Source organism: Dipodomys merriami, unplaced genomic scaffold (assembly GCF_024711535.1).
Source record: "Dipodomys merriami isolate MVZ:Mamm:240054 unplaced genomic scaffold, mDipMer1.0.p SCAF_416, whole genome shotgun sequence".
Taxonomy (NCBI): domain Eukaryota; kingdom Metazoa; phylum Chordata; class Mammalia; order Rodentia; family Heteromyidae; genus Dipodomys; species Dipodomys merriami.
In genome coordinates this window covers 344,309-362,583 of record NW_027205782.1, presented here as the reverse complement: position 1 = coordinate 362,583, position 18,275 = coordinate 344,309, and the positions used below count along the sequence as shown (strand labels likewise).

The 18,275-nt window shown below is 37.5% G+C and overlaps 1 protein-coding gene across 2 annotated transcripts in view; it reads right to left on the bottom strand.

The window, feature by feature from the left end:
• Nucleotides 1–18,275, bottom strand: part of LOC138807208 (DNA mismatch repair protein Msh3-like) — a 173,953-nt gene that overhangs the window by 51,945 nt on the left and 103,733 nt on the right. For both annotated transcript variants that reach the window (XM_069992792.1, XM_069992793.1), the window contains exon 19: nucleotides 12,582–12,693. In XM_069992792.1, the coding sequence (XP_069848893.1) occupies nucleotides 12,582–12,693 (112 nt within the window). The remainder of the gene's footprint in view (nucleotides 1–12,581; nucleotides 12,694–18,275) is intronic.

The following is an 18,275-nucleotide window of genomic DNA, read 5'->3' as shown; positions in this document are numbered from 1 at the left end:
AGGAATCGAACTCAGAGCCTCAGGCATGCAAGGCAAGCGCTCTACCACTGAGCCACTTTCCCAGCCTGATTACTATTATAAATACTTTTATCAAAAAGAAATGATAAACATTTGAGGAGACAGACAGGTTTACCCTGCTTAAATACTATACAATGTACATATGTATCAAAATTTAATGTTACTCCATAAGTGTGTGTGTGCACATACATGCACACATGCACACATGTGCACATGTAGTGAGATTTAAAATCAGGGCCTCTCACTTGCTAAGTCAAGTTATGTATTACCTGCACCATAGTCCCAGGACTATCAGTAAAACACTGAAATTTTAAAAAGAAATATGGGTAGGAAAATTTTGAAACAATTATTTTAAGATATATTTTCACACCTAAAAAGATTCTAGGGGCTTAAAGTCGTTACAACAAAGAACTCATCTTCTAAAGCTACCAGCACAACAATGTTTATTGCAGCATTATTTACCATAGCTAAGATATGGAACCAACCCAGATGCCACTCAGTAGATGAATGGATCAAGAAAATGTGGTATATATACACAATGGAATTCTATGCCTCCATCAGAAAGAATGACATTGCCCCATTTGTTAGGAAATGGAAAAACTTGGAAAAAATTATATTAAGTGAAGTAAGCCAGGCCCAAAGAAACATAGGTCCCATGGTTTCCCTTATTTGCAATATCTAGTATATGCATGAGTCAAGCGGAAAAGGTCAGATAATGTGATGTCAGGAAAATGAACCCTTAGATATGTATTTTAATGTTTTTTTCTTTCATGTATGTGTTTCTAATGCATTTATAAGATTATCTCTTTGTTGCTTTGTATGTCCCTCCCCCACAGTATAACCCCTGCTTTCACTATATTTGATGTCAGTATAACTTGAGGAGGAGATGGGGAGAAACCAGTTGTTTAAGGATACAGGTGGACCTGTTGCAACAATGAGAAGTACAAGTTGTCATGTCCAAAACGAGCTTTACAACGTCGGTGCGGGGGGGAGGGGGAAATGGGGGGGAAGGAGAAGGATTGGGATTGGGGGGGAGGGGGGAGGCTGGGAAGGGACGTGAAGGGTAAACAAAAGGAGGAGGCTGCAATGCTTGGTAAGAAATGTACGCATTATCCTGCCCATGTAATTGTAACCCCTCTGTACAGTATGTTCACAAATAAAATAAATAAATAAATAAATAAATAAATAAACAAAGAAATCATCTTTTTCCCCCTTCTGAGCTGGTGATTGAACTCAAGGGCTTGCACTTATTAGACAGGTGCCCTAATCACTTGAGCTACCCTGTCAGCACCATTTTGTGTCAGTTATTTTCAGGATAAGGTTATACTTTATGCAGAGACTACCTGAATGTGACTTCCAATTTGTGTTTCCCCAATCTATGGAACGCCAGCTGATGGTAGAGATAGGAGCCTTGAAACTTTTTTTGGGGAGGGGGAGGGGTCCAGTTGTGGGGCCTGAACTCTGGTCCTGGGTGCTGTCCCTCAGCTCTTCAGCTCAAGGCTAGCGCTCTACCACTTGAAACACAGTGCCACTTCCGGCTTTTTTTCTTTTTGCTTATGTGGTGCTGGGGAATCGAACCCAGGGCCTCAGGCATGCAAGGCAAGCGCTCTACCACTGAGCCACCTTCCCAGCCCGAGCCTTGAAACTTTTAAAAACAATTTTGGCCCAGGCTGGCCTTGAACCATAAACCCCCAATCTCTGCCTCGCAAGTAGCCTGACTTACCAGAACCGTTAGTAACTTTTTAAAAATATCTTCCATAAAAAAACATACAAGTGAATATCAAATTTTTCACTGCTGTACAGTTTATATCCACAAAGAAAAGCAGAAATAAACTGCCATTAGGAGGTTGAATGTATCTACTTTTATAATTATTAAAACAATTGGAATACCAATATAATTAGACAGACTTGGGACAAAGGGTGAACTACTTCAGCAGTGATACTCACTAGATACTATGTTGAAAATGAACTATACAACTTGGGGTGGGGGAGGGGACTCAGGAGGGAAAAACTGGGAAAAAATAAGGGACGAGGTAACACTGTTCAAAAAGAAATGTACTCTGTAACTCCTCTGTACATTAAAAAAATGAATGATAAACAAAAAAAATTTTTAAACATAAGATAAACTCAGTGGCATATTTATGTATATTTTAAAACATAAAAAACAATAATATAATGCTTATAGATATATATTTGTCATATAAAATAATAAAAACCATGCATAAGGATGGTGCCATGGAGGCAAAGGAGAGGAAGAAAATAAAAGTGGGTGGTAATTAATTAAATGCAAACTTAGCTGTGTCTTTTTTTAAAATAAACTATCACAAAATGTCACTCTATAACATTAACAGGGGTGCAAGGCTATCTGCAATATGGTCCTTTGCTTTTTTTCTATTTGTTTAAAATATTAAAAAAAAAACAACCCAAATGAATAAGTTTAGTTATTTCACGGATTGTCATACTGAACAAGTAACTATAAATGTTTATGTAATTTAGGAAAAAGTCACATAACTTCCAAATGGTACCTTGTTACCTGGATATTCAGAACATTATATAAAAATTGGACAATAGAGAGAAGTCCACAATAGCAAGTGAAAAACACCAAAGCCAGGAAGAACTCAAGAAAGGAAACTCCCTATTCCCCGCGGAGGCTCCCTGAACTGTGCTGTAATATTAGAGAAATTGCCTCCAACATGGCTATCCAACTCTGTGAGCATGTAAGGATGAGTTTTTTCACAGCCAGTAAGCTATAAGAAAGAAAAAATGTATACCTTTTCTCTGATATGAGTGTTCGTATTTGTTGTTCAACTCAGTTTTTCCATCCAATGAGAATTCATACTTTGTAATTTTTAAAATCTTAATGTAATAAACTGTCAAAATAAGACAGGTAGTAGTAAAGCATATAGTTAGAAGACTGGGATCCAGTTTCTCACATTGCCATTTAGTAGGCTCATGTCACTATTTTCTATGGTATTGATATTTGCTCAACAATAGGGAATCAGAGTTATTACTTAGTAAGAATAGCTAAGGGTGGTAACTAAGGGTCGTGGCTCCACCAATGGATGTAATAGCAAGATGTAAAGTCATGCAACTATGAAATCAGAAAATACATGGTGAAACAGTAAAAAGAAATAAAATCTAGGCTGGAGGAGTAACTCAAGTGTTAGAGTACTTGCCTAAGTAAGAGGAGTAATTGAGTTCAATCACCAGTCCCTCCAAAAAAGTAAAATAAAATAAAATCTAAAATTGTCAAACCTTCAAAGAAACAACTGCCCCATAAATAAGTGGGCTAAAGACTTAAAGAGAAACTTGTCTGAAGAGGAAAGAAGGATGGCCAATAGACACATGAAGAAATGCTCAACCTCTCTAGCCATAAAAGAAATGCAAATCAAAACAACATGGAGATATCACCTCACCCCAGTTAGAATGGCTATAATCAAGAACTCTAATAACAACAGATGCTGGAGGGGATGTGGCCAGAAGGGAACCTTACTGTATTGCTGGTGGGAGTGTAAACTTGTACAACCACTTTGGAAAGTAGTATGGAGGTTCCTCAAAAGACTCCACATAGAGCTCCCCTATGACCCAGCAATCCCACTTTTGGGCATTTACCCAAATGATCACAAACAAGACCACACTAAAGCTACCAGCACGACTATGTTAATTGCAGCATTGTTTACCATAGCTAAGATATGGAACCAACCCAGATGCCCCTCAGTAGATGAATGGATCAAGAAAATGTGGTATATATACACAATGGAATTCTATGCCTCCATCAGAAAGAATGACATTGCCCCATTTGTTAGGAAATGGAAAGACTTGGAAAAAATTATATTAAGTGAAGTAAGCCAGGCCCAAAGAAACATAGGTCCCATGGTTTCCCTTATTTGCAATAACTAGTATATGTCTGAGTCAAGCAGAAAAGGTCAGATAAGTTGATGTTAGGGAAATGAACCCTAAGATAAGTATTCAAATGTTTTCTTGTTTTTTTTTTCCTTTCATGCAATTGTTTCTAATATATTTATAAGATGATTTCTTTGTTGCTTTGTATATCCCTCCCCCACGGTATAACCCATGATTTCACTGTATTTGATGTTGGTATAATTTGTGGAGGGGAAGGGAAAAAACAAATCATTTAACTAGGGATACAGGTGGGCCCATTGCAACAATGAGATGTACAAGTCGTTATGTCGAAAAATGAACTTTACAACTTTGGTGGGGAATAGGGGGAAGATCCGGTGGGGGGAGGGAGGAGTATGGGAAGGGATGGGAAGAGGAAACAGAGGAGGCAACAATGCTTGGTAAGAAATGTACTTGTTATCTTGCCCATGTGATTGTAATTCCTCTGTACGGTATTCTCACAATAAAAAAAAAATCTAAAATTGTCACAAGTTCATTTCTAAGTTCCCAGTAACAAGTAATTTTCTGCAAACAATGATTTCTTTCTTGACAGGTACAGACAATGATTTCAATATTTAAAAACTAATTATGGTAGAGCTATTTTTATAGTACCTTCAGGCCACTGGGGGGGAAATGTGGCAGTTTCAAAGTGTTTTATTCCCTGAAAATGACAATCAATAGCAGATGACAGTGAGAAACTCCTCCAGATAAAGTTCTCAGCCACATCTTTGTACTTTTAACCCAAGGTGATCAAGAAAGGGGACAGTAAGGCTGGAAAGCAGTAGTGTGAGTTGAGATGCCATCGTAGCAAACAAAATACTTCCCACCCAGACATTATTCTCTTGCACCGTACTGAGTATAACAGCTGCCTGGAGTCGGGTGCAGGTGGCTCATGCCTGTAATCCTAGCTAATCAGGAGGCTGAGATCTGAGGATCGCGGTTCAAAGCCAGCCCGGGCAGGAAAGTCCATGAAACTTTTATCTCCAATAAAGTACCAGAAAACCGGCAGTGGCGCTGTAGCTCAAGTGGTAGAGCACGAGCCTTGGGCTGAAGAGCTGAGGGACAGAACTCAGGCCCAGAGTTCAAGCCCCACGACTGACCAAAAAAACAAATGAACAAACAAACAAAAAAGAACAGCTGCCTGGAACCCAACCCAATTTCTCCTGTTTATGGATAAAGACACCAAGGCCCAAGAAGAATGGTGGCCTATACAAGATGACAGTAAAAGAGATTTGAGTTTATACCGCCTATCATCATGCAGCACTTCCAGCTATCCCTATGCACCAAAAGTAGCACATATAAAAATTTTAAAACAGCCAGGCACTGATGGCTCATGCCTGTAATCCTAGTTACTCAGGAGGCTGACACCTGAAGATCAAGGTTCAAAGCCAGCCCAGGCAGGGAAGTCCATAAGACTCTTATCTCCAATTAACCACCAGAAATCCAGAAATAGTGCTGTGTGCTCAAGTGGGTAAAGCGCTTGCCTTGAGCTGAAGAGTTCAGGGGCAGTGCCCAGGCCCAGAGTTCAAGCCCTACAACCAACAACAACAACAAAAAATTAAAACAAGAGATAAGTCTTAGAATAGAAAGATTTCTGGATGGAGTGATGCTCGTGAGGGAAGTAGTACTTTGTTGGGTCTTGAAGGATGAATAGAAGTTCACTCAATGGAGACAGGTAAAGGACATGAAGAAAGAGGAAGACCATCCTGGGCAGAGAGCAAGCAACACAGTCAGAACACACACACAGAAAAACAACCAGTTACTGCATCTATATTCTTCCTCATCCCAGTTTCAGAAGCAAGGAGAGGAACAGTACAAAAGTCACAGAAAACAATGATAATTATAATAATAATTAATAATAATGGTAATTAATGGTAACTGTTAATTACAACTAGTATTTTCCTTTAGGTTTTTTTCTTCTTTTTTAATAACACTTTTATCACCATCTATTAGTTAAGGACGATTTCATTTTATACACCCATACAATACACACCCTGATCAAATTTGCTGTCCCTCTCCTGGTGCTCATCATTCAATTATCTTGCTATGTGAAAAGTTCACTGATAGAATCTATAAGAATTATCTAGCCACAGAATGAAATTAAGCTTAAAGCTCTGACATTATTTTATAGTCTATTACTACTGTTCTCCTTGGTCACTAAATATACAAGTAGTGAACAGCTTATGAATATAGTGAAGATCAGCTCATTTGTGGATGTATTACTGTTTTAATAAATAAAATCAAGAGAAATTTCAGAATCACATTTTTAAATTCCCACACATATATTATGCAGATGCAGACAGCTCAGTCAGGCTTGTTTCATCAGCAGTTATATTTTAACTGGTGTATGATCTACCCTTAGTTTTGTTGAAATTTACTTCCCAAAGAGCAATGTAAAAGTTACTGCACTTAATTTAAATGAGAAAGTGAAAAGGTTAAGATTTGTTGAAAGGTACCATGTCTTTAGCAGATGTTGGGTGGCTCTATTATTAAGGGAAAAATGAATCAAGAATCCACAGCATTTATAGTTTTTCATCAATAGTAGTCTCCTTGGAACCATATACCCATGGATACCAACGGTACTATATTACTTTAATTAGTCTTTTAATTATCAGGTTGCCAATGCAAGCATTTCCAAGAAAAGTAGAAGCACTTGTACTGGAAGAAAAGAAGATACTGCACATCTGTCCTCATCTTTGCCAACTTCAAACACTCATTTATATAAAAAATAAATGTAAACATTCCACTCGAATACTGTCACACACTGTTAGGGACTGAAGAGTCTCATACACTGCTTGACTTCCAAAGAAGGGATTGAGACTCAGATTCCAGTGTCTAATTCAAATCCAACACCCAAACTTTCATGGCTATCAAAAATCCATCCACAAGAGAGCTGTTTCGTTTAGTAAGCTCACAGCTGTAGGCAAGCTGAGTGCTTACTGTAGAGTTTCCAAGCAGATGTCTGGGTTTTTTGGAGGGCTCCAGGCATGCCAAGATGCTCACTCCCTAACCTTCATGGTGCCATGCAGTGCTGGAGTGGCCAGGGCCACTGACCTGCCTCCTTTGGCACTGAGCAATCTCTTCCTACTCCTTTTAGTCTATAGTGCTATCAAAATGCTATATAATCATTTTCAATGTGTGCTATAGTGAAAAAAAGTTGGAAAGTACTAACTTGCCTTCAAACATATCTGTTTTAGGAAATCAATCAACATTATCCAACTCAAAAAGCCTCTGGAAGGCCACTTCTTCCCCACACCAACAGGGACCTAGATTCCTAATTTTCCTTCAGTGCAATTAATCTGTAAACTGTGAAATTTCCATATAATGCGCTGAAAATAATAATATTTTGTGGAGGAACTTAAAACAGGCAAAAATTCCAAGTGAGACTCGGGGATTGCTTCTAGCTATCCTTATTTAGTAGATCTGATTAGGTTCCTGCTATATGTCAGTGATATGTGACTGATACTGGGATTATACCTAACACAGACAGACCTGTTCCCTGTTCTCTTCAAGCTTCCAGTCTGCTGGAAACACAAATCAAAAAGAGCAATTATAACTTGGTGAAATAAGTATCCAGACCAGGATGGGGAGAAGTAGAGAGGCTGGCATGAGGCAGAGGGGCTTCCTGCCAGAGGAGTCATCCAAGACAAGGTGGGAAGAACAAGCTGAGCAAGACAGTGGGGCTGGGTGAGCTGTGGGTGGATGGGAGATGGGAGGGAATGAGGTGGGGAAAGATGACATTGTAGGCAAAGGGAAGACCATCTGCTAAGCCCCAGAGGCACTGTCACTTGGGAACTGGAAGAAGTCCAATACTGTTGGAATGCACAGCATGAATTCAAAGGGGAGAGTAATACAAGGTAGAAAAGACTGAAGAATAATGGAGGTGGACAAGATGGAGGTTGGATGTACAATCTAGCAGCTACAATATCCCAACAGGAAAGAGAAAAAGAAAAGTGGGGATAGGAGCTTAAAAACTATTCTTAAAATCAGGAGAGAGAAAGTGGGCAGAAAGTTAGCTTGTTCAGATGCACTATAATAATTTCATATTATAACAGAGAATTCCTGAAGGCACACATATAATTTACACACATAAAAGACCTTTCCTTAAAACTGCATATCAAAAGCCACAATGCCATTTAACCTGTAGGAAATTATTTTCAGGGTTTATTTGATAAATTAATAACCATTAGATATTTTAGATTGGATTTTTACATAGTAACTTTTCTCCACACTATCCCTATATATAAATTTATATTCTAAAAAATAGAATGCATTCACCATAGCAACAGTTCCATGTCAACTCCTACTCAAGTCAGAAAAAAACCGTATGTAAAAGAAATGAATATTCTAGAATATTCTAAGGTGCCTACAAGGAAAATAAACCATTCCATTTATTTTGTAAAGATTTAAGTATAAAAGTTCAATGTTTCTTTGAAACATCCTTGTAATTAGAAGGCTATTTTCGTTCTTCACATCCTATTTATTAAACAGTATAATACACTGTTTAAAAGAAAGCAGAGAGGAGGATAGAAAAAGAAAAAAGAGAAGTCTCTCTTTAAGTCTTTAGCCCACTTATTAATAGGGTGGTTGTTTCTTTGAGGATCTGTTGTTGGGGGATTTAAGTTTCTAAGTATATTTTAGATATGAGACCCTTGTCCACTGTATGGCTAGTGAAGACCTTCTCTCAATCCATGAGCTTTCTATTGATCTTGCTTGCTATGTCCGTTGCCATGCAGAAGCTCTGCCGTTTCATGCTGGATCAAGATTTTATGCCTCCTTCAGAAAAAATGACACTGCCCCATTAGTTAGAAAATGGAAAGACTTTGAAAAAATTATATTAAGTGAAGTAAGCCAGACCCAAAGTAACATAGGTCCCATGGTTTCCCTTATGTGCAATAACTAGTATATGTCTAGGACAAGCAGAAGAGGTCAAAAGCTATGTACATATGACCATATAACCTGATGCTAAGTGAAATGAACCCCAAGATAGAAACACAAGAGATTTTATCTTTCTTGTTCTTCTTTTTAATGTACTTATAATGTACTGTGTGATTTTTTTTTGTTTCTTTGTATGTTGTCACTGTATTTAATTCCAGTGTCCTGAATTTTGTATATATATTTTTCTAATTTGGGAGGGGAAGGGAAATAACAAAATGCTGAAATAAGGATATAGGATGACCTATTGTAATAATGAGATGTACAAAACACTATGTTGAAAACAATCTTTATAACTTGGACGGCTGGGAGGAGGAGTTGGGGAGGAAAGGGATGGTGGAGGAAAAACAAAGGAGGGGATAACAATGCTCAATAGGAAATGGACTCATTACCTTGCTCATGTAACTGTAACCCCTCTGTACAGTATCTTTACAATAAAAAATATATGTTTAAAAAAGAATAAACTTGGTCATATGGAACCAAAAAAATTTTTGTTCAAAATTTAAATACTTTCGTAGACAAAAAGAAAAAGAAACAACAAAAGAAATCAATGCCAAGGATAATATGCTTGGGATCAAGTTGATGGGCATGAGAATCAGAAACAGGAAATTATTTTTAAGTGACTTATAACTTAATTTAAGCCAAGCTATGAAATACTAGAACTGTATTAATGTCTCAAAAAAAAGCTACATCTACTGGCATTATGGGAACTGAAAAAGAACTTCTTATGCTCAAATAGGCTTCTTTGAAAAATAATAACAGGATTAGTACCTATTAACTTGTTTAATAAATTAATATGAAAATTTTATAATAAAAATTAACACACTCATAGACACTGGGCCTGGGGTTACTATGGTCTAAATGTTGTATTCCCCCAAAAGTCACACTGAAATTCTAAGTTCCCTGGCAGTAGTATTAAATGGTGTGGCCTTGTGACATGACTTGGCCATTACAGTCTGAGGGAGACGTCTCATCTTGTCCCATGTCAGGCCACAGTGAGAAAGTATCATTCATAAAGCACAAACAGGCTCCCATCAGCCAAAGCAAACTTGATTTTGGACTTTTCAGCCTCTAAAACTATGGCCAATATATTTCTGTTGTTTATAAGGCATTGAGTCTAATGGCACTTGGTTACAGCCTGAACAGGCCAAGATATGGATTATGTACTACCCAAAAGTCACTGTATCAAATGGAGTATGAACATGGATGGAAATCAAAGCTTTTTTCATTTCACTCACCACTCTCACAGCCAGACACATCTGCCAGGCCACACATCTGTCATCCTTATTCACTGCCCAGGATGGAAAACTATTACAGTCCCAAATCCTGATGCTCTGGTCTACTCTCCAACTGCTCTGGCACATCTCAGTCCTCAGAAACATCCCCTAACACATCTACTTTCTAACCACTTTGTTACACTTTGCCTTCATGCACTAAAATAAAAACCTGATAGTCTGCTACCTCCCTGCAGTCCTCTCACTGAAGGATGTGCTTTCTGCCACATTCTGCCCTATGTGCCTCAGGGTTCAGAAGTTGTTCCTAGCTTCCTTGGGGCCTTACCACCTCTGCTCACCCACAATGCAGGGGTCTACAAACCGCATGTCTCCAGACTTCATTCCTTGACATTCCTGGATCACTACCATCTTCTACCACAAGTTATCTTACATGATCTCAACATTTCCATGAATGACTCTCCTAAATTTCTTTTTTTAAGATACTCTTTTATTGTAAAAATACTGTACAGAGGGGTTATAGTTACATGAGCAAGGTAATGAGTACATTTCCTAGCAAGCATTGCTGCCTCCTTCTTTGTTTTTCCCCTACATCCCTTCCCTCCCACCTCCACAACTACACTCCTCCCTCCACCCCCACCCCCACCTAAATTGTAAAGTTCGTTTTTCAACATAGTGTTTTGTACATCTCATTGTTACAATGGGTCAACCTGTATCCCTATTTAAGCATTTTGGTTTTTTCCCCTCCCCTCCCCAAATTAGAGAATTGTATATACAAGATGCAGGGCACCGACATCAAATACAGTGAAAACGGGTTTTATCGTGGGGGTGGGACATACAAAGAAACGAAAAAAAATCACATGGTACATTATAAATATGTTAAACTTTGTTTCTTGATCTCATTTGCCAAGATGTTCTTCTCCCCTTTTGCTACCCACATTTCATGGCCATACTTAAGATCTTGTAATTAACCAGAATACCACCACCTCTGAAATCTCAAGGCAGGTGTTTCTTTCTCTGATTCAATCTCTCTCAACTACTGAACCCCCATCCTCACATTATTTTATGTTACATTGACAAAAACTCACTCCTCCGTGAAAACTCTAGTCAGGCTTGTTCTGCTCCCTCTTTTTAACTAGGATTCAGCTACCACCTATGAAAACACTAGACTCTGATCAAAAATTATTTCATCCATAATTTATGGAGGAAATCTAAACCCTAGCCTAGTTTCTAAAAGCTTAAGGCCCACTTACTGTGCCTGCCTGAGAAAACTCTGTTAATAGTAATGTTCGTTTCAGCCAAAGCTTGGTGATAGACAGATAGACCTCTGAAGCCCTTCTTATAGTAATTACTTCAGAAAGCTTACAATTATAAATCCTTTGTCTGCCCCTTTGGCATGTAAATTTTCTATCATCCCAATTAACAGAGAGCCAAATCAGTGAAATGTATTAACACTAGTTAATGAACTCAGAATGGTTTTCATAGTAAATAATGTCATCTATCAGCCCATCCCCTCTCCCTGAATCCTCAATCTCTTTCTAAAACACCTGGTCATCTCTCCTAAGTCAATCAAGTTCAGTTCATTCTGGTTTCTTTTTCTGTATTATAGTAGGATTGTTGTAACATAACATCTATCCTTGCTATTTACTATCTGACTCTATTTGGGCTTTGACAATGTAACTTTATGTAACACATATACCCTGCCACAAGTTCACTTTTTTCCTCAGCTTCAATCACTTGCTAATATTCTTGGGAAATGAATGTGAATTTCTTAATGTAGTATATGAGGGCATTGGCCTCCTCCTCATCTCTGAACATTTCTTTTCACTATGTATTATCTTATTCAACATCTTCACCCTGCTTTGTCTTCCCTCAGCAGGCTGGCATACTTGTTCCACTTCCCTTCCTAGATTGACTTTAATAACCTCACCCTAGAAAACTTGCCTCGATGCTCCCCCATTGGATTAACCTGCTACCTGCTCCTAGAACACCCTGATTTTCAAGATTCTGACTCATACACAGCTATGTAAGGGCAAGGAACCAATCTGTCTTGTTTATTACCTTATTCTCACCTCATCATCTGAGGTATATGTTAAAAGAATGAGGATGTCGGACCATCAGTGTCCTACAGAATTCCAGTTCATATGATAAAAATTCTCATTACCAAAATCAGTGGAAACATCTCCAATTCTTTCACAGAGCATTTGAAAATGTAGAACAAGAATCTGCAGAACCATGGGATGACTCCAAACTCATTGGCATATTTGAGTATTTATGAGTGTAAAGAACTTTTTTGACTAAGATAATCCCCTTTAATGGAAAAAAATCTTTCCATTTATAGATAATTTTTCACTGGAAATTGTACTAATTCCATAGTGGTGGTAAATCCAAACTATACCCAGGATCAGTCTATATATAGCCAAAGTCATAACCTGGATAAGGTTGGGTATCAGTGTTATATCTTTTACTTATATTTTAGCATAATGTGATACATACTGATAAATTTGTATTATTGGGAACGTATTGATCCTGTTCTCCGAGTAGCACATCAATCACAGGATGCCTTCCATTTTTTATGATGATTTTCTTTTCTTCTTGTAGAGTTGGCCTGCAAAACGAATTATATCAATTTATGGCATGGAAATAGTTTCTAAAAATTCTTTAAGATAGCATGAAAAAGTTCCATATCTAGACAATAAGAGAGATGACAAGACCTTAAACATAAATATTAAGAGCCCATCGCAGAGCTAGGCTGTGGTTCACAGTGGTTCATATCTACTGTAGCTACTCAGGAGGCTGACAGCTGAGAATCATGGTTTGAAGTCAACCTGGACAGCCAAAGGCCAGGAATGGAGGTATGGCTCAAGTGGTAAAGTGCCAGCCATGGATGTGAAAGCTGAGCAAGAGCACAAGTCCTTGAGTTCAAGCCCCACTGCTGGCGCACACATACACAAACTCTCGCGTGCACATACGCATACACACACACAAGAATTTGAGTATGAAAGATAAATTTTAACCATAAATCAGTAACTAGATTACTGAATAACAGTGCGCTGAAGTACAATGGTCACAGAATCTTACGATGGCTCCACTAGTGAAGCCTATCTACTTTTTTTATTTGTTTTGCTTTTGTAGCACTGAGTTTTGAACTCAGAGCCTTGAGCTTATTAGTCAAGGTATTTGACCACTTACTTGAGCCACATCTCCAGCAACTATCTATCTTTCTAAGACCCTTTTGTCTATTGTCTAAGATCAAATAATATGTACATCAGAAAAGACTGTTTTGTGCTTATTTCTACTTAAATTATTTTTATCAATAAGAATAAAAGGAAATTAAGTAAAATTATTTCCAGATTTAATTATTACCTTAATTGAAATATTATATGTTGGATTTGAAGACAGAATGGTCTCAAAATTTTATATTCTGTTCATTGGAAATCTTTTATTTTTATTTTAACTCTTTCACTTTTTGCACACAAAAATTAGCATTTGCCTTTCTGTTCATTCTGTCTTACTAGTTTTTACCTACAGCTTTATCTATTTCTCCAAACCCCCTGAGGCTGCCCTTCTCTACTTCTTCCCCAGAGATGAACAGATCAGATTTCAGCCTCCCATTCCCAACATTCCATGTATTTATATTCACCTGCATGTCACACTGCATGTGATTTCTGTTAAAAACAGGGTCATACGGTCATCTATCAATCCACAACCACTACTTGGATAGTTTATTCAAGTCACCAGTATGTATGAAAAAAAGACTTTGCCATTTACCATCTGGTTCTAATGGACTCTAATATTTTAGCATTCGTTTTACAAATAAGTTTACACAAGTTAGACTGAAAACAAATTTAAGTCATAATTTGTTTTTTTAAATTAAAAATTGCTGAGGATCAAACACAAGCCTTGCTTGTGTTGGACAAGTGTAAGTCTACTGAGACACAGCCTCAGCCCACAAAAAAACATAACAGAGGGGTGAATTTGTTCACATTATAGTGTGGACATCTGTGGAATTCTCACACCAAAACCTCTTATACAATTAATTCAATTTAAAAAAGAATTTAAGCATGGTGATTCTCTATTCCAACACACTATGCATTATCTGCCTATGAGCTGTCAAGCATGTGTCAGCATTATTCCTTTATAAATCCTAAATTCCACATTAGGATATGTCTAATAGATTATAGTTCATTAGTTCTGATTTTTCTCATACTTCCATCAAAAATTACAAGACTTTTTGGAGGACTTTTGAAAACAGCTTAAAGCTCATTATTTTCTTCAAAACAGGAGAGCTATAGTCTTTGCTCCACAGCATTTCATGTTTAGATTCATAAGCACCGATTCAAATAATCAAATTATTCTGTTTCTACATCGTGTGTTCTTTTAGTCTCCTTCCTGGTCTACCTACCAACTTTATCAACTAAATTTTTGTGAATAAATCTAAAAAATTATCACATCTTTTTAGAAAAACAGTAAAATCCAAGTTCTTGTCACCAAATATTAAACAATAAATGGTTCCTATAGAATGACTAACTGCATGAGAATAACACTTTACCTTTTGTCCTGTGTATATCTTATTTATGCCTCAATTCTTGACACAATATTGCCTGCTATATTGTCATCTGAGCCCTCCTTATCTCAAGGTTTGTTTATACAAGGCAATCCGCCGTCACCCTGAGCACTCAGGACACTGCTGTCTTCTCTTTAGAGTCATCTTCCTATTAATCAAGTAGCTCTGATATGCTACTGTCAATTGTTTTCTCTTTGCCATCAATAAAAACTAGGAAATTCTGAATTCTCAGTTATACTCAATGAAAGTTAGAAAGGGACTACCACCATGGCCCTTGTACTTTTCTACGAGACCTTCTTCAAAGATGTCTCAGCATTCTGGGCAACACAGAAGGAAAATAAAAGGTGATTGATTATTTTTTCTGCCATTTTGTATCATCACTCTCCACTGTTCTTGTTATAGTTTTACATTACAGTTGAAAAACCTAATTTTAAAAAAAACCTGATTGGGCCTGGGAAGGTGGCTCAGTGGTAGAGTGCTTGCCTGGTATGCCTGAGGCCCTGGGTTCGATTCCCCAGCACCACAGAAGCAAAAAGAAAAAAGCCGGAAGTGGTGCTGTGGCTCAAGGGGTAGAGCGCTAGCCTTGAGCTGAAGAGCTGAGGGACAGCGCCCAGGCCCAGAGTTCAGGCCCCATGACCGGACCCCCCCCCCCCAAAAAAAAACAACTTGATAAACCTGAAATAATTCCTAAAATTATTAAGTAGTAAACTTCAAGACTCTGGAAAAGGATCACTAAAGATCCTCAAGTCTATTTCAGATTAAGAAAATGGGTTTCATTCTCTTTTTAAAAAAATAACAAAAGCAGTAAACTTATCCTTTAAGCAACAGATCTTCAAGAAAATGAAATTTGGTCACTCAAATGAGCTTGATGGTATAGCACAGATTAGGGATTATTTCTTGTCAAATTTCTGACTTTTTTTTTTTTTTTTTTTTTTTTTTTTTGTGGTGGTGGTGGTGGTGGGGCCTGAACTCTGGGCCTGAGCACTGTCCCTCAGCTCTTCAGCTCAAGGCTAGTGCTCTACCACTTTAGCCATAGCACCACTTCTAGCTTTTTTCTGCTTATATGGTACTGAGGAATTGAACCCAGGGCCTCATGAATGCAAGGCAAGCACTCTACCACTGAGCCAACTTCTCAGCCAGAAATTTCTGACATTCTTTTGAGCCTGCTGCAGGAATGAGTTAATGATTCTCCACTGAGTATTGAGAGTGTTCAAACTTCCATTGTTCTAATTAGTACTACAATAAACAACTAAACATGTCTGGGTGTGGTCCAAATCTTCCTAATTTTCCTGAAGTAGATTTTCTGTCTCAAGGTATATACTTTTTTATTTTGACAGATAAGCAACTATACCAATTTACCTTTACAATAACATAATATGAAAGTTGACTTGTGCCTTCTTTTTTTAAAATTTGGTGTTGTTGGAGTTTATATTCAGTGCCCTTAACTCACTAAACAGGTACTTACTCTATTGCTTGTGCCACACTTCCAGCCCTTTTTTTCTTTTTTCTTTTTTTTTTTTTTTTTTTTTTTTTTTTTTTTGCTGTGGGTAGCTTTGACACAGGATCTTGCTTTTTTGTACAGGCCAGCCTGAACTAAAATTGTCCTATCAATACTTTACATCACTCCTGGAATGGTATGGGTGTATAATTCCCTCTCCAGCTTTTTCTGATATGATGGAATCATATAAATGTTCTTCCTGGGCTAGGCTTGAACCTTGATCCTCCTGATCCCTGCCTTCTGGGAAGCTAGAATTACTGATATGAGCCAGAAGTGCCTTTATCTTTTATTATTTTTTATTTTTTTAAAAAATGTGCTAGACAAATGATGCTGTCTGTTTTAATATGCTCTCATTAATTATTAAGACTGGGCATCTTTTCACCCATTTCTTGGCCATTTCTTGTATTCTTTTTCAGAACACCCCATCAACCACCATTAAATCCTTTGACCCAGAACTCTGACATATAAACACACCACAGAACTTACAACACTAAATACTACTTTCCTAAATACTTAAATTCATTTTTCAAAGAAAGAGCCTAAAGTATTTCCTCAGTAAAGAATTTAAAATTATCCAGACAGAAGAACATGTAAAAATAGCAAGGACATTAATATTTTCAGATTACAGAGCATAATTCTTTTTTTGGGGGGGGGGTCCGGTAGTGGGGCTTGAACTCTGGGCCTGGGCACTGTCCCTCAGCTCTTCAGCTCAAGGCTAGCGCTCTACCACTGGAGCCACAGAGCCACTTCCGGCTTTTTTCTTTTTGCTTATGTGGTGCTGAGGAATCAAACCCAGGGCCTCAGGCATGCAAGGCAAGCACTCTACCACTTGAGCCACCTTCCCAGCCCCAGAGCATAATTCTTAAGGCAGGATTTTCTTTCTTTTTCGATTATCTTCTATTTTTATTATTTTGATTGATTTTTTTAAGGCGGGGTCTCCCTATGTAGCAATGGTCATATCAAACTTGTGATTCTCCTGCCTCACCTCCCAAATGCTGGGAGTACAGACATATACCAGCACTCTTGTAAAGAAAAAAAAAAAATTTATCCAAGTGGGTTACAGATTTACTAGAGGAGAAAAGAACTCAAGCATCTATAAAGGCTCTTAATTTTGAAATAAAGTCCTAGGCTCTCTGCACCAAATGAAACCAATATATCATCTTCATGATAGTGACTTTGTTGGAAGATTTTTACTTCAGGATAAGCTTGTGAGTGGTTTGTTCAACTCTGAAGTGCACACTGACTTATTCTGTTGCTATCAAACTTATATAATGGTAAAAACACTCCCTGGTAGAGTCAGAAACAAAGGAAGTTTCAGAGTAGAGATGATATACTAGGACAGACCAGCTATGGAGAGAAGAAAGGGAAAGCATGCAGTTACCCGATGGTGACAGGTAGCTTGATGCTTCCAAGAAAGAGTGAACAGATTGACTGTGTTTTGTATCTGTAAATCTGTGGCTTTCTCTGAACTGCCCCAGAGAAGCAGAAAGTAATCTATATTAGTAAAACAGTATCATAAACAGACTGTAAATTAGAATAGACCTAGAATAAAAACATTTGTCTACAAGTTTAGTTATTATAAATAAAAATACCTTAATAGCATTTAAAGGAAAAGATGACAATTATAAAAATGTAGACGAAGTGTAATAGCTCCAAATGAATTTTAAACCAATATTATGTGTCTGAAATTCACACACATATTTCTTAGATTTCAAGCTTACTTACAAAACTCCCATGTACTGGATTATAATGCCACCACCTACTTAGTTTTTAGAAGAATTAAAATACTAACAATGATTAAATTTAAGTCTTTTTTATTAAAGATAAGGAAGTTTTATAATATCCAGTGCATTCATTCTGATTTTCAGATAAACAAATGTGAAGAATAATAGTTCTATTACTAATTGCTTATTATGAGCCTGACCCTTCTGGAAGTTCAGAGAGCTTACATAACTTTTAAGATCAGTTATTAAACTACCAACTCATCCTGTGGCTTTCTGATATAAAGGGCATGACTTATGGGGAGATTTTACTTGTGCTTATGCCAATCAAGGGGCTTCTTTGTGTACATATGTGTGGGTATTTATGTATGTGTGTATGTGCATGTGTGTGTACTTATATACTC